Source organism: Corapipo altera, unplaced genomic scaffold (genome assembly GCF_003945725.1).
Source record: "Corapipo altera isolate COAL_440 unplaced genomic scaffold, ASM394572v1 78, whole genome shotgun sequence".
Classification (NCBI taxonomy): Eukaryota; Metazoa; Chordata; class Aves; order Passeriformes; family Pipridae; genus Corapipo; species Corapipo altera.
The window spans coordinates 1434507-1451446 of record NW_020884904.1 but is presented as its reverse complement, the minus strand read 5'-3'; the positions used below and the strand labels follow the sequence as shown (position 1 = coordinate 1451446).

Below are 16940 nucleotides of genomic sequence, written 5' to 3'. Positions count from 1 at the left end.
AGCTGCATGAATCTCAGGACACTGCCACCTCTTGACACCCACCAAAGCATTTTTTTAGCCCAGTGACCTGCAGACATCCAAAGGCAGCCAGTAAAACACGCCATGCACAAACCTCCCGTGCACATCCTCCCACCCTGGGGCAGGCAGAGGCGAGTGCCAGTAGCTGACAGAGCCAGGTCTGACTTCCAGCTCTTAACCAGCGAGTTGGTTGTGGTTATATATGGGAAAGCTGCAAGCTGGAGAAACGGCCGAGCTTTGTCCACATGCTGGTGGATGTCAGTGACAGGAGACAAGCTGCCCTGAGCTGTGGGGAGGGGATCCCAAGGCTCAGACAGGTCGGAAGGCAGTGCCTGGGAGTGCAGTGCTGGTGCAGGAGGCAGTGCAGGTGAGCCCGCGGGTGTCAGAGCTTCTCAGGCAGCCGAGGGCTGCCCTTCAGGCTCACATCCTTTGAGGTGCAGAGGGGAATGATGTTGGAGCAGCCACTGCCCTGCTCCACCTGCTGCTCTCCCGGGCTGTGTCCCGCAGGGGCTCCTCACACACACACTCAGCAACAATCCCCCTCATTCAGCACCCGCAGCTTTCTCACAGGGAGCTGTGGGTTATTTCTCCCCAGCCTTTTGCTGTTATTTCCTTAATCCTTTTTTTTTTCCCCCTTTTAATGAATCAGTCCCTAGGTGAAAATAATGCATTTGTTTAAAGCTGATATTTAATATTGAGCAAACTGCTCTTCCTTTGTCTCTTACTATTTTGTTCATATTTTGCTAAGAATCTGCTATTCTACACAAGCATTTTAATAAACTGTTTGTTGTTGTATCCAGGTAACAAGCATGGTAAGTATTTTGACTAAACCAAGTATTATGTACCTTAGCTGTGCTTGGCAGAATTTTTGGCTAGCTTTTCCTGTACTTTCAGCCTGTGCTGTTTCTAAAGGAGCTATTCAAAGGAAGAAACTGCTCACCTATAGTACTACTACATACAAGCTTTAGAGGGAGCATATGTGCAAAGTCATATATCATACATAAAAGCATGCATCTCTTGCCAGCATGCTTGCTACTTTGCTTGTAAAATAAAACCAGAAAAAAAAACCAAAAATACTTGCTTAATACTACTTGTGTTCCTTCATTTTAAGTCACATACCTAAATATTAGTACTTATTAATACAGTACTTTTGAGTGAGGAGTCCCACTTTATCAGATAGTAACAGTCTGTTGTTTACTTGTTTTGCCTGACCTAAGATATGCCCTTGGTTAACTCTGTTGCATTAAGAGGCTTTCCCTTTCTATTCTGTGATCATACATGACTGGCAGTGACTAGGACTCCAAGCGCTGCTCTAACACAAATAACAACTCATCTTTTCCTAAACTTGTTCCTGTGTGCTTGAAGACAGCAGGAATTTTATGGCTGATAGTTTTCTTTGAGAACACTGTACATCAGTAAAATACCACAACTGAAAATTTAAAATGTTAACTTACATGTTTGTGATCTAAATTTTAAACTAGCTGTCGTAAAACCGAATCCAAAATGTCTCTATACCTGTGAGCATGAAGGAAAATCTGTCACTGTTTGCGAGTCAGTCGCAGTTCCGTGCTCTCATTTTACAGTGTAATACGAAAGGCAAACTTCTCTTAGATCAAAATGATAGAGCTCAAATCTCAGTGCTCCCTGTCCTGCAGGCAGAGCTGAGCCTTAGCAGCGCGCCCTGTTTAGTCGAGCCTGATTTAAAATCAGGAGAATTTGCCCAGATAAACAAGTGGGCAGTAGTTTGCTCTCCCAGAGCTTCCTGTATGTTGGCAGAGCAGACTGTGAGAATTCAGGTCTACCATGCATGTCTGAGAGGAGGTTTTGCCTTGAGGTAGTTTGAGTGTTAGCCTCCGTGCTGTATTTTTTTTTTTCCTGCATGGTTTGCTATTTTTGCATTTTCTGTGTGGCTTTTTAAGTTTTTAGTTATGTGCTTGTAGCTGCAGTTATTTAACATCATTTGTTGTGCCAAATGTTTTAAGACTCCATGTAATTGTCATATTAAAGGATCAGACAGCAAAGGACAAAGCACTCCAGCACATGGCAGCAATGTCATCAGCTCAGATAGTCTCAGCTACTGCTATTCACAACAAGCTGGGCCTGCCAGGAATTCCCCGTCCTACATTTCCTGGGGCACCTGGGGTAAGTTGTTAGCCGAGTCCCAAAAAAATCCCTGTGTTCTCTAATAATGTTCAGTAGAAAACTAAGGCGGAATGAATGGATTAATACTTTTCACTTATGTTTGCAAAAGGAATCATGCTTGTTCAAAAATATCCAAAACATATTTCTATCAAAGAGAACAACTGTGGGTCTGTTTGTTTGTTTTTCCTCTTTCAGTTTTGGCCGGGCATGATTCAAACGGGGCAGCCTGGATCCTCACAAGAGTAAGTCTGAAAATTAGAATATGCTTCTTTATGCAGTGCGAGGCTGGCTTGTGCGCTTTGCCAGAAGATATCAGGGAAGCAAGAACTTGCAAATTTTTTCCAAAAAGGAGGTAAAGATAGTTGTAGGGAAAAAAAGAATCTTTACAGTGATGCGAACTCACATTCAGAAAATTGTGAGATGGGCACCCTCCTTTTTTTCCCGTTGCACCGTGAGATGCAATGATAATGCCAGGGAAGCAGCTAGTAGCGTTTTTTGTCTGTGAATAAGTTTCCAGTACAAATGCTTCCATTCACTTTTAAACATGTCAGCAGTGCTGGAGGCAAGGGGGACCTATTTTCCTGCATGAGGCCCATTAGTGGGGTTTCAGCACTGTGGTAGCAACAGCACCATATGGAGGAGGAGGCCTTGGCCCCTCTGGCCAGTGTTACCTTTTCTGCCCTGACATGGTCTCTGGAGCAATGTTTTCTAGCCTTACTTTTCAGCTTCTCCTCACCTCATTCCATTAAGGTCCCTGGGAGTGTTTGTGCCCCTGTAGTTCAGTGTCCTCTGGATTTACTGGGAGTCAAAGCAGTCACCATCCATGGCTGCTGTGACACTTGTGGAGGACAGGTCAGGTTTCCTGCTGCGTGACTCGGTGCAGATGAGCCCCTCGCTTTAAGGTGTAATCCTCATTCCACCCCCTCTCTATTATCTCTTTGCTGTCTGTCTGTTAAATATGCTATGCAAGGAAGAGAGATGTTTGTGGGTAAAGGTCATTACCCACTTATGTTGTTACACTGTGTGACTCTAATGGAATTTACTGTGGATGGCATGGTGTATGATTTCTGTGTAACTCTTTATTCCAGCGTAAAGCCATTCGTTCAGCAGGCCTATCCTATACAGCCATCAGTCACAGCTCCCATTTCAGGTAATCCTTCCATTTATCCTCTCCCTTAAAAATACTTGAATTTTGTACTGAATGTGATGTATTAATTTCTGACACAGGCAGGGCCACTACTTCTGATCTTCCATTCCCTCTAGCCAAACCAAACACCAATCCCAGTGTCCTATTGTCTGATTATATCTTAGAGAAAATCATTGAGTTTGGTTTTTTTTAGGTAGGAAGCACTAATACATGTGCAAGGAGTTGTGACACGTGATAGCCAGTCAGCATTCCATGTTGTAGGAATTATTGTAAAAAATTAGTAATAGGATGCATGTTTCTTTTTTAATAGCTATTTAACAAAAATACACCTTAGTTTATTTTAAACTGAGCCTAAAAACCCTTCCAAAGTCATATATGTTTAGCCTTAAGTATAAAACATCTCTATGTATCTGCTTGTTTATAACTCTTGCCCTCCTGAAGGTCCTGCTTTACCTTGTGCCACTTTAAAAAGTACCTAATGTTTAGTCTGACTTCTGTTGCTCAAATCGATCAAGCCCTTCCCATGGCTACTTCCCTACTCCTTTTCCCAAGTCGTTTTCATGTCTAATTTCAGGAAAGATCATTATTTCTTTGCAGATGATATCTCATTTTACATCTCCCTTGCCAAATGTCACCATCTTTTATGATTTTCTAACTTGCTATTTAATGCTTAAAACTAAAGCTATCTTTCTGCATTCATGATTATGTCCTTTTTCCTGATATTCCTAATTTATAACATTCTTTTCTAAGGCAATGTATGGTCTTCTTGTATTCTTCAATGTTTTCTCTTAGAATAGGATTATTAGTATTTCCAAATCAGTCAAAACTGGTGCATGAGTTTTTTGCTTCATTAGAATCCTGTTCATGTCTAACTAGTCCGATTCATAATTCCCTGTTTTGTACAAGCCTCTCACCTTCACTGCCTAAATTTGAGGGTTGGGGTCAGGTACCACACTCTCATTATGGGATATGGACACATGCTACCTGTGGCCTCTCCTTGGTTCTCAACCTAGTTCAGGATTATCTTTGTTCTCTTACCTTTGGTCCCTCTCCCCTGCCTTCCCTGTGCTCTTGTCTCTCCCAAGATGAGTTTTGCCTTTGAGCTGCTGCCTTTCCCTCTTCCTTTGCTGTTTTCTTTCCTTCTCATCTAATTTTCTACAATGAGGACCAAAAGATAGCATTTATTCCTTCTCTTGAGGTGAATTAGAGATGCTGGTTAACATCCCTTCTCTATCTAGATCATGCCATTCTCTCTTTATTATCAATTTTAAAACCTTCTTTTTCTTTTTAGGGTATGATTCAGCTCTCTACAGTAATTATTTATTATTAGCTGTAATATAATGCTGCCTAAAAGCTCCAAAAGAAGTCAAGACCCAATGTGCAAATACATACTAAGAGACAGTCCCTGCCTTGGAAAGCTTGTACTTCAAATAGGAGAGGGGAATTGAGAGTGGCAGAAGAAATAGGCAAAAAGGGAGGTGATTTACTTGTAACGTGTGGCACATTAGGAGCCAGAAATGGAGGCCAGTCCTCTTGACTCACAAGGCAGTAATATCTCCTGTGAGTCTTGATGCCAGTTTCCAAGGAAGGGTCTGTCAGCTGTAAGTCTAGGTGAAGTCTCTGTAAATCTCTATAATCTAGTATATAATTTAAACAAAAATTCTATGGTAAGTTACAGCCCAAAGGAAACAAAGTAGTAGATCTTTTCATTATTAGCTTGCTGGATTGGAACCTCTATTTCTACATGTTGTTCTGAGATTTTCCAATTTTAGCTCATTTTGATTTAATTATTTGCTAAAATTAATATAAATATCCAAAGGCTACACGCATAATTCCCACTTATATTTAATTGAGAAAATATAAACTGAGAAACTGTCAACTTCTTCATGAAAATGGTTCCTTTCTTTCAGGATTTGAGCCTACATCAGCTCCAGCTCCCTCAGTCCCTGCGTGGCAGGGCCGATCAATTGGTACGACCAAGCTCAGGCTGGTGGAGTTTTCGGCTTTCCTTGAACAGCAGAGGGATCCTGAATCAGTAAGTGTTGCCCTCATGTCCACTGATCTCCAGCTGTGCTCCTTTGCTCCCCACCCTGTGAGGATGCTTTCCAGGGTTAAGTCTGATGGAATACACCCGGTGTTTCTGCATTTGCTGCTGCTCAGTGTAATATTCCTTTCACTGCAGGACTGTATTTTCCTTTCTTGCCCTCTTTTTCCCCTGTTTGCAGCAGTGAGAGGCCTCTGTGAAAGCAGGCAGGGTTCGCTGTGGTGCTTGTCTCTCTGCTGACCTAGTTTAGCAGGTGTACCAAATTGCATGGTGTTCTTGGCAAGAATTCAGTACTTGAACTCTAAGTTAAAGCCTAATCTATTTCCCAACAGAAACAAAACTAAGGACTTGCATAGAAAGTATGCATATTGGATTTTTTTTTTTAATTTTTTTTGAGAAAGTTTTTCATTTTGTTTTGATTTTTAGTCTGCATACTATACCTGCAAGAGTAGTTTTATGAAGTTGGCTGTAATGTTGCATTTACTCCAGTAGGGCTTGAACCTTGATATTAATCATCATATATTTACCAAGAACATTTGTTAGTAGCCTAGCACTGTCTCTACTGCATCACAAATAAATCAAAAGAACTTCTTTCAGCTCAAACCTGAGAATTTTTGCTGAGATAACTTCAGAAAAGCAAATACTGTCATGAACGTGTGATACAGACAGGCCATGCTTGTTCAGATTCCTGGTAAAATACAGTAGCTTGGAGCAGAGAGAAGCTGTCATTTTCTCTTTATAATTCAGCACTGGAAACCATAGCATTTATGGGCTCTGGCCAAGGGTGTTATCCAGGGAGTGTTTACCCTGCATAATGGAGATTGGAGACATAGCCCAGAAACCTTACAACAGAGGAATGCTCCTGGCAGAGAAATATCCCAGTGAAACTACACCATATCTCAGCTATTCATACACTAAATGTGTGGCAGTGTTGGTTTGCTAAATGTCACATTTTGCCCCGTTGAATTAACTTTGAGGTGGAGGAAATGTTTGGCAGCACGTACAGTTATCACTTACCTGACTGTGAGGTATTGCATGGTTTCCCTGGAATCCCTTTGCCTTCCCGTGGCCCTGACTCCCATGGTCTCATGGCAATCCTGGCTCTGGTGGGCTAAAGCTCCATCTTAGTCTCCTCCAGACTAATCCAGAACGCCTTCTCCATCCCAAGCCCCGAGTTCATCCAGACAGAAGTGTATATTTCTGATGCAGAAACACAACATCCAGGTTTTCTCATCAATCAGCCTTATCAATACGCAGCTTTCGGAGTCCTTGGCTCGCTGACCCCTGTAACATGTCCTGCTGATTTATGGGCTCTACCATATCCAGACTGCTGCACTCCAGGATGTATGTGTGTGCCTCAGGGTTACCGGGAAAACAGGATGTGACCGTGTAACGCTCAGCTTTGCTGTGCCCTGTGTGAATGAAATGGCATTTCAGTGCAGTTTGAGTTACTGTTTTGCCAGTGTACCACCTAATTATCCCTTTTCCATAGGTTTTATAACACAAAACTGTATGCAAAACCCGTGGGCTTATATGATCTAGAGCCTCCTGTGTATCTTCAGAGCTTTATGTAAAGAGAGTAAACAGGAGTTCAGCAACTGAGCAGCTTCTATGTCTTTCTCCCTGTGAAAACTCCCCCTCAGACCAAGCACACTCATAGCAGATCACACGTGGCCCGTCACATCACTGGTGTCTGTGGCGTGGAACCAGCTGAGTGATGTGAACGCATTTGCAACACGACTGACAGACCAAAAGGGAGAAGGTGCTGCGTGTCCCGCTCTGCCGGGGTGGGAAGGCCTGGAGCTGGCTGGGCTCACACACGGTGTGTGGGCTGGCAGCCCGGGGACATGAGGGGGCTCCCATTTCTCAGGCAGGTGCAGGCTCTGGGGAATGCAACGCATCCACTGGCACTGCAGGGAAAGAGTGGAGGCCTGAAGAGAAACACGGTTACCCAGGACGGCCCCACAAATATCATAAAGCCTTTTTTTTTTTGGAGTAAACTAACATTATTTGGAATTCCTGAGGGTGCAGAGGCCCACTGGAGCTTGTCCCAGCTTGCAAGAACACTGCTGAGAAACCCACCTTTTAAATGCAGAGCGTTTATGCGCGAGGTTTACAAGACAAGCAAGAGCATCAAATTACCCAGACTTGTTTTTAAAAAGACAGTTACTCATGTGCTGTAACACTGCAAAAATTGGACACAAAGAAAAGTCAATTCCCAGTTTAGATCATTCTTAACACCCATGCTGCAAGTGCAGTGGGGCAGCACTATGTGAGGGCTGTGTGGGGACAGCTTGGACCGTGCAGGCGGGTGCCGTGGGGAGCCAAGGGATGAGCCCTCATGGGCACTGTGTCACTGTCACTGCCTGGGAAAGGGGAGTCAGGAGAAGGGGAAGTGTCATTTGGATCAAATGAAGTAAATCTGATTATTTGGATCTTAAACAAAGGCCTGGAAGAAAACCCCAAGGCAGTGTGACCAGTTTCCAGGGCAAAGGCAGCAGGATATTTGCTGGAGGGGCACTGGGCAGAGGCACTGGTGCATGACTGTTTGCAGGGATAGCTCTGTGCCTTCTGCCTGCCTTACCCATGTCCAATGCACAGACTTTTCCAACAAGCATTAAAAGTGTTCCTTGGAGGTGAGAGCAAACCCCCAGCCTCATTTAGTGCCCTTGCAGTGTCTATGATTTTGCACATTTTTGTGTTGGTGAGACATTTTATTGCAGATGCTTTATTACTTTTTAAATAATGAAATCAAGGCAGGTGAGATGTGTGTTTGCACAATGTGCATATGAAGTCGTGTAGGCATGTGCTGTAGTTGCAGCATCTCCTTTGTGCCTTTGCTGACCTCAGAAATTAATATATGTATATGCTGCTACACAAGAGCCATGTAAGAGTTCTCTTGTATCTTCTGGAAAAAAACCACCAGTCATATGTTCATTACACTGCTGACTTTTTGAAGAAAATGACATAAAGTATTATTTTGATCAAATGTGCTTCCAACATTTTGTCAAAATAAGGTGACCCTTCTCTCCCCCAACCCAAAGTCGTAGTAGTGGGGGCAAATAGAACAATTCCACCTTAAAATGTAACCTGAAAGTTTATTGAAAAAAGCTTATTTGACATGGCACCTGGGGCTAGGACTCGATGATCCTGGGAGGCCCCTTGCAGTCTATATTCCTGTACAGCAATTAGAAATTTAGGTTTCTCTGCCTGTGGTGACTCCCAGAGACTGCAGTGGGGCTGTGCACAGGCACAAAGGTCCACCCGCAAGGAATTCATTGTAGGAGTGGGACCTTAAACATATCTGGGGTTCTTCCAATGACAATTGGTGATTAAAAGTACAAAAGCCCCTCAATGTCAGGCAGTTATTTTGGTTTAGAGTGGGCATTCTGTTGAGTCCAAAATCTGCTCCATAGAGTCCTGTCACTTGTGGGGGGGCTGTTGACTTTTTTCCCTTATCTAGCCACAAAATTGTTCCATTTATAAAAGAAAAAAAAATTATAGAAAGGAAACAATAAGCAACCCTCACTGTAACTCTGCATGGCAGAAGACAGTCTGGCAGACATAAGATGGCAGAGTTGTGAAATACTGGAATAGTGACTGCGGTTAAGGATGGGTAAAATTGCCCCTCCTTTTACATGAAAATCGATTCAGTTTACAAATGTCAACCTGTATTTTCCTTTTGTGGCATTTTGTGCTGGAGTACGATTCCTAAGTGGTGCATAGAAGTCACCCTTGTAGGTCCAATCATCAGCATTTCAGTCACCTTTAGTTGTTGCCTGCCCTATATAAGTATATTCTCAACAGATGAAGCAGTTTATGTGCCCATCTGTTGCTTCCAAGACAGGTTTTTCTTAATGGGGGCTTTCCATTTTTACTGTAGTGGTTCTGTGGTCCTGCCTAAACCAAGTAATTTGTTCCCTAACAAATATAAACTGAGCATGCTAGCTGATTAGAAAGGATCTAAGCAATTGACTGGTACACAAGTAGATATAGAATTCGAAGACTATAACACTGAAATGAGAATAATTAGAATTATTTTATATATACATATATATATATATTCAAGCTTGATTTTCAGTTGGAGAAAAAAGTCCTACTACCAGCCATCAAAAAAAAAAGCCCTTTCTTCTCTTCCTTTTCGAGGTTTCTCACTCTTGCTGTCACATTAATTTCAGTTGTGAGCACTTCAGAAAGCTTTATAAGTATCTATATAGGGCTGTAAAGAACATGTCTGATGGGCATTTTTGTTATTAGTCTGCCTACCCAAACTGTCAGGTCGTGTTAGGTCCAAATTTCAAAATGTGTTTTAAAAAGTGGTGAAGAAATAAAATATTCTTTATGTTTTAATTCATGTTTTATTGTTGTTGTAAAAGGACTTTGTGAGCCCAGGGAGGATTGTGCCTGAGAACCAGAAAGGGAAAGCAATTGCTCAAGGGGCCGTAAAAACAGCCTGCCATCATTAGCCAAATGCAGTAAAATTCGCCAAAGTTAATCAAACCACCTAAGTGATGAAAAATAAATGAGATCTTTTCAAAAGAAGCCCTCCATCCTTGAACAATATCCATTGTTACCAGCATTGTTTATCCTTTCCCTACTCCCTGTAAACAGTTTAAAAAGCAGTTCAGCATTTCAGTCATAAGGAAGTCCTTGGTTTAGCATCTTTGTGATGTGAGAGGACAAGAAAGCAAACCCACATTAAGATGAATGTCTTGGAGAGACAGACTCGGGATTTGAGGTCATTTCAATCTGAAATCAGATGTAGTTTTACTGAGCATAAGGGTCATTTATTTTGCAGTGCTGAAGAGCTACATGCTGGCCCTGGGACGTGAATGTCATACTCTGTAAAATGTTCATTTTCAAGTTTCTATAGTTAGAAGTGCCAATAAATCACTTTAAAGGGGTCCAACAGACTTCCCATCCAGCAGCTTTCCCCAGGATCCCGTGGAGACGTGATGGGAGTCCTGGGCCAGCTTCCCTAGCCCAGTTGTAGGGCCAGGACATGGACTTTTCAGGGAGGGGCCTGGGGTCAGAATGCAGTTAAGTGGGGAGGGAGACTGAGCACCATTTATTGTTTGGCCCACGGGTGGAAAGGCTGCAGGGGTCTGGCTGTGCTCTCACTGCTGCCTTCCTGCACACTCTCTCCCTTTTCTCAAAACCCATCTCTGCTGCCGGAAATTTCCCAGCAAAAATAAAAGTGCAGCTTTTACATAGCTGAGGAGGAGCAGTGGCAGCAATGGGGGCTCCCTCAGTGAGTCCCCATGCTACCACTGCCCAGCCCGGTGGGATCCCAACTCGGTGCCCAAAGTATCCAGAGTGGTGTTACACAGGGTACTGGGACTGCCCAGAGCCATGACATCAGGGAGGAGGGACAGAGCGAGTTGTGGGGCAGCTGGAGCAGAGCCCCCACACACAGCTCCCGTGATGAACCCAGGAGAGCCATAAAATCAGGGGGGTCATCACAGTGGGGAGGTGTCTGCCTCCCATGGCCCGGCACGGTTTGGTGCTGTTCCCGTTGGGAGGAGGAGCAGGAGCTGCTGGGTTGGGCTGGCACGGGCAGTGTGGTGGGCTGTGGCTCCTCACGCCCTGCTGAACCCCAAGGGTTTTGCATCTGGCTGTGCCTCTGCCCCACGTCTTTCCTACCCGTCCCACTGCAGCTCCCCCACCCCTACACTGCCCCCAAAACCTGCTCAACCCGGCTGCAAAGTCAGGCTCTCAGGAGTTGGGAAATGTCTCTGTGTGCCTTCTCCAAAGCAGTAGATAATGACGTGCTCACGTGTTTATTTGTTCCTGCTGCATTCAGTGTAGATGTAGATGGCCCTTCTTTGATAAGCAACTATTCAGTAGTTTGTTTTCTGCCGTTGTTGAAATGCGTGGCCCCGTGCCCTGCTGGCTGTGCACTGTCTAACCTCCCCTCCAAACAGAATTAGTAATTCCCTCCATTTGCATTTCACAGATGTGCTGGTGCAGCCTTTCTAGATGAAGGAGCATTATTACTCACGATTGACAAACCAAGAAGTTCAGGTGCAAAAGAATGAATGGGATGCTGATTTTGAGGGTCCCCTTTGATTTGTCACAAGCCTGATTTTGCAGAATACTTAGTGTTATTGAGAGCTTCCTATAGTCAGGCATAATTTTCCCGTCTGAGCACTCAGCACTTCTGGAACTGGGACCACAGGGTCCCAAACCAGACAGGCCAGAACTGAAGGATGCATCTTCACTGTTGCAAGAAAGCTGATGAAAACATTGTGTGAGCACCTTGCCCAGACTGCAAGTCCCAGTTTCATGCCAGGAGTCCTGTGGCAGTAGCTGGGAAGTGCTGGGCAACATTAAAGTGTCAGGGCTGGGAACTCCCCTCCCCAGTCACCTACCTCTCCATTTCTGCAGCCACGAAGTAGCCAAAGATCTCCTTTTACTTCACATTTCTGACTCAATGCCTGTTCAGATCTAAGCAGGAGTCTGAATGTGAGAAAGTCCATGAAAGACTAGGTTGACCATGCAGTTGTATTGTGGCGTACTAGCTCAGAAAGTTCAATTAACATTTCACATGAAAGTGGTAAAAACCTTAACAACGGGAGTTGGTACAGACTCCAGTTATAGCATTAAAATGTCATGTTTATAACTCCCAATCTGCTTCACTGGAGGATAACAGCAACAGGAATTAAATATTCAGTTACTAGTGTTTTGGTAGAAATAAGAAAACTTGTTGGCAGACCAAGTGATTTTCTTACATCAGCAGGAAATTAAAGAGTGTCAGATTTACGAGATACAGCGAGGCAGCTGAGCTGAGGCTGGGCAGGGTGCAGGTTAGAGCTGCATGCAGACTGCTGATATGCTGGGGATTGGTTTTCAGATTGGTTTTCAGCCACGTGGCTCCTTTTCCCCCCAGAAGCACAGTTGCTGCACAGTCAGAGGTACATTTTTAAAAGATGTATTCCAGTCTGTGGAGGTACAGAGAGAATCACTGCACAGTGCCAGGCAGTGCTGTTTGCTCTCATTTCAGCAAGAGCTCAGGCTGTTCCACCTGCCTTCCACTGACCTGTCCTTCTGGGCTTAAGTGCTTATCCTTGTGACCTCCAGTAGGGAATATGTCCGGTCCAAAGAGAACCATGAGGCTGTCCCTCTGTGTCAGGGGGAGAGAAGACCTGCAGCAGAGCCTTCTTAATGTACTTCTTCTCTGGGTAGTGGAGTTTCTTTGGGCACAGAAGACTATGATCCATTCAGTGGTATTTTCTCACAGGGATTTTGTGCTCCAAGTAATGATACAGATGGCCTTGTTGTGCTAGCAATTTGCAGGAACCCGCTGATCCCATGAAGCAGCCCAGCTGACAGGGTGGTGTTATGAAGCTGTGCAGAGCAGACAAGGTGGTGGGGTGCTGCAGCCTCCTCGTCCTGCTCCTTCATCCCATGGGTGCACAAGGTCGAACATCCCACCAGCTCAGTCCCACTGCCGGGAAAGGGGAGTTTGCAGGGGAGCTCACACCCCTGTGGGGATGACTCCCAGGTGTGAGAAGTGAGATTTGGGAGGGTTAAATCATGGCTGTGGTTCTGGGTGCAGCACCCTTGCAGTCAGATGCTGTGTCCATGAGCAAGGTCATCCCCTCAGAAACAGCTGGTCTCTCTTGGGCCACCTCCCTGCATCCACATCACCCAGCCTCAGCAGGGAGCCATCACCCCCTGTGTGCTCTCCTGTGTGGTTGTGCAGCCCCACTGGACAGGAGCAGCAGCTCTCCTGCCCCAGGAACATGTGAGGGTTGGCTTCACTGCTGTCTGCATCTTGGCCACCACCATTTAATAAAAATCTTGGTCCTATACAGGCTTGTCAAGCCTTGGTGTTAGTTCCACAGGTGTGGGGAAGCACAGGGACGCAGCAGAGAGATCTGTAACAATTTGCAAGCCTGCTTTTCGTGGACCAAAAAAGCTGTTGCTTTAGACTGTAACTGCAAGATTGGTGAGGAGCTGTTATGAATATATATGCTGGCTGATAAAAGAGATGTAGGTGGTTTGCCTTTGTTCTGCACCAGCTTAAATTCTTGCATCCCCTGCCATTGGCAATTTGTCTTGGTTCTTTTAAATTCCTAAGTGGATTATAATTTTTCTCGTGGTATTATTTGACAACAGTCATATTTCATGGCTTTACTGCATTCTTTGGATAGTTGGAATTTTTTTAAGGAAAGGAGCTCAGTAAGAGGCAGCCATCTCCAGGGCATGTCGTGTAATGCAGACATGGAAGAGAGAACTGAAAATGTTCTTTGTGTTTTTGTGTAGTTTTTCTCCTCAGAAAATACAGGATTTGACCTATCGTGGTCTACAGCATCTAAAGCACCTTACTGCCCTGATGCCAGATGCAAATCCTTTAAATGCTGTAGCATGAGTAAATTCGTCAACCCCTAATGTACTTCAGTGACTCTGGAATACTCAGTCTAAAACAACAGTGAATTCTCTATATAATGAACATGGTTTTAAGCTTTTCAGGCACTAATGGGCTCAAAAATACAGGCATAAAACTTAGCTTCTTTGCTTTTATCTGTGCATCAATTCCTGTCACAGAGCATGTTTGTATAAAAACGATAAGGATCATTTCAGTATCGATTTACCGTGCTCCAAATATCACATTATTGTTTGTTAGTTCGTAGGAATATGCCATGTCTAATTAGGTTAGTAATGATTGTACTTAGCATAGGAATTGCAGCAACATAAGGAGAAAATGATCACACATTGCAATACCAAAATAAACATTTCTGTCCTAAGAATGTTGTCAGGTGATGTCATACCATCTGTCCCACTGTACCCCCTCAAAAATTTTGCTGCAGCAGCATCTGGTACTTTGGCGAGCTCTGCAGACAACTGTGGTAGCTTTGCAGCTGCCTTTAACTTTCCTTTTGTATTTAAAGAGTATTGAGATTTCATGCTCCATGTCCCTATAAATATGTTTTCTTTTACTGAAGTTTGGATACTGAGCAATTTGTAGGTTTTCCTGGTTTGCAGAATAAGTTACAGTGTATGAATTGCCTTGGGAACTTGGAGTTGCCAAACTGTAAAATGCAACTCTCCCCTTCCCCCTTCACTCCATAGCCACTTTTGGGCCTGGGAGAGAGATACGCTTTTGGGGAGGAGGACGTTTTCCTGGTCACAGGAGAATCTGAGCCCTCAATTCTATAAAAATGTGGTTATTTGTACAACATGGAACAACTCCAGCAGGAAAGACTGAGAGGAAACAACCCCAAAATAAATAATGACCCGGCCTCTAATGGTGGGGGTGGTTTTTCAAGCCCTTACTCTGAATGAGAGAGACCAGAGAGATGCTTAGGGGCATCTCACATCCCCAGGGAGAGCACAACTGCTGGGCATGCCTAGGCAGGCTGTGGGGGTGCTGGGAAGGGAAAGGCTTCGGTTTAATTTTTCTGAGTAGGCTGAAGTGCTTGTCTCTGCTGGGGAATTCTCATCATTCTCCTTGAAAAATGGAGATGTTTTCCTGAATGCAGATAGACTTCCACTGATAACCTTGTTCAGGTACCGAGCCCATGTCCTGTCCTACTGCACTTCACCCCTGGTAGCCCAGGAAAGCAAGAGGAGCAGACTCCCTTTCTAGTGCTTCTGGCAGTTCCAAGGTATGTGGAGTGCAGATACATTTTACTGAGATCTAAGTTTTTCAGTAGTGAGCAAGACAATTAAAAAATGTTCAATATGACTTTTTAAGTTCTATACTCGCAGCACTGCAAGCTGAATATGTGTCAAAACCCCAAAACTTGGAACCATGATGCTTTCCTCAAATTACTTTGCATTTATTTGGGTTTTTTTGTTTTCTCATGTTAAAATCTCTCCTTAGTCCACTTTTGCCACTGCTGGCTGAAGTGACCTGCTAGAACTGACCAGGAGCACTGTTGTGGTAGGCACTCGTGGTTGCCAACTAGTACAATGAGTTCCTGTGTCCTGTTTAGTTTGCAAGCAAAACCAGTGCTGGGGGAGGGTGTGCTGGCACACTCTCCTCTATGAACATGCATCCAGCTCCCAGTCACCTGCTATTTCTCTGCCATGCCTGTTTTCTTCAAGGGAGAAACAGCTTCTTCTGGTCAGCTCTGCCCCTTTGGGGCTCCACATGCACTGACTAAAAGCTGGGCACATTTTCCACTTGTGCACAGAGGAAGCTCGGATGGCATTCTCTGAAAGAGGCTGTAAGGGAAATCCATGGAATCAGTGACCTCAGATTTCAGCTTGCTTGTGCAAACACCTTAATAGGATGTTACACTTCCCTTTTTCTTTCCACAAAATTAAAACAGAAATACAACCCTGTAAAAAAACATGTACTGTATCTCATTTTTGGCATACACAGATGAGTGTTCTCTGGTTCTAAATTCAGATTTTACTGTGCTAGATGATTTTTTAATAGATTTCAATTTCATTTCCTAAGTGCAGAAATTTAGCCAGTCCATTTCCTTTTCCCCAGAGTTTTGGACATCTGCTAGAGAAGACTCTGCTCACACTGCAGGAAGGCTCTGAGTGGTTGTCCAATTCATTTAGATTTGTCATTTCAATGTGTTCATTCGGCAGGTACACTGTAAACAAAATGGCTTAAATGAGGTTTGCTTTGGGGTTTTAAATATTTTATTTGTGCTTAGCTTTTGGGAATTGCCCCTTATGTACAGCATCTGTTCAATGTGACAGGGTTTCCTGGTGTTTCTTGACTGCATATAAGCTTTCCTTTAACTGAGTTAGCAAAATGTTTTGTAATCTGCATAGTTAAAACCCTCAGTGTTCAATCCTGTCACTCTCGAGCTCCTTCACTCTGCACACTTGACCAAGGGAGGTGCTGATTGACTGGTGGAGGGTCTTCGGGGTTCATCCTTCCACTTTCATTTTGGTTGGAGAAATGGCAGCTCCTAAAGGACCATATTGGACTCCTCAGGAGGCTGCTGTTGACTTCACTGGGCCAAGGATTTCCCTCAGGCAGGAAAGGCATTGCCAAGGTGATTCCTGTGATTGCAATGAGGTGCGATGGGATGAAGTAGAAATGGGAAATTAAAGTTGAATGTATTTTGGCAGAGATGGTCATCTATGGAGCAAGGTCCCGAGGGAAGGGGTAAAAGTTTGGCTCTTTAATATTACATGGGTCGAAATACTGGAGGACATACAATGAGGACCATGTCCATAGGAACAGCAACACAGAGTAACTGGCCTTCTTGTTACTGTCATTCAGGAGTGAAAAGAAAATCCCTTTCATCTCTTTTAGTTGAGTGGCATTAGCATATGCTATAGATAGAGGTTTGGGCCTTTTTAATAGATAAACAGGAGGTGTGTACATGTGGGGCTCCGTGGCACAAGCAGAAATTCAGGCTCTGAGGTCACAGGACATTAAAAGCCACTGTTTAAAGAGGCAGAAATAGGCTTTCCTCATGAGCATGTTCATCTTGTTATGCTCAGTGAAGCACTCTTTATCACCGTGCTGCCCCTGGGTCTTTCAGTGTAAATTACCCCCCTGAAGACAGCCGTGCTTTGGGGTTTGCAGTAGGGACAGAGGTTTTTCTGATGTTGACCCTTGTTCACAAGGGTCTGTGACACAATCACTGAAGTTGTTCACGGAAATCATAC

The 16940-nt window shown here is 44.1% G+C and overlaps 1 protein-coding gene across 5 annotated transcripts in view; it reads left to right on the top strand.

The window, feature by feature from the left end:
• The window catches only part of TEAD1 (TEA domain transcription factor 1), a 157342-nt gene that overhangs the window by 121486 nt on the left and 18916 nt on the right, over positions 1-16940 (top strand). For 3 of the 5 annotated variants that reach the window (XM_027651157.1, XM_027651158.1, XM_027651160.1), the window contains 5 exons: positions 819-830; positions 2026-2160; positions 2356-2402; positions 3249-3310; positions 5218-5342. In XM_027651157.1, coding sequence (XP_027506958.1) covers positions 819-830; positions 2026-2160; positions 2356-2402; positions 3249-3310; positions 5218-5342 — 381 coding nt within the window. The remainder of the gene's footprint in view (positions 1-818; positions 831-2025; positions 2161-2355; positions 2403-3248; positions 3311-5217; positions 5343-16940) is intronic. The other 2 variants (XM_027651159.1, XM_027651156.1) reach the window with 1 other exon arrangement.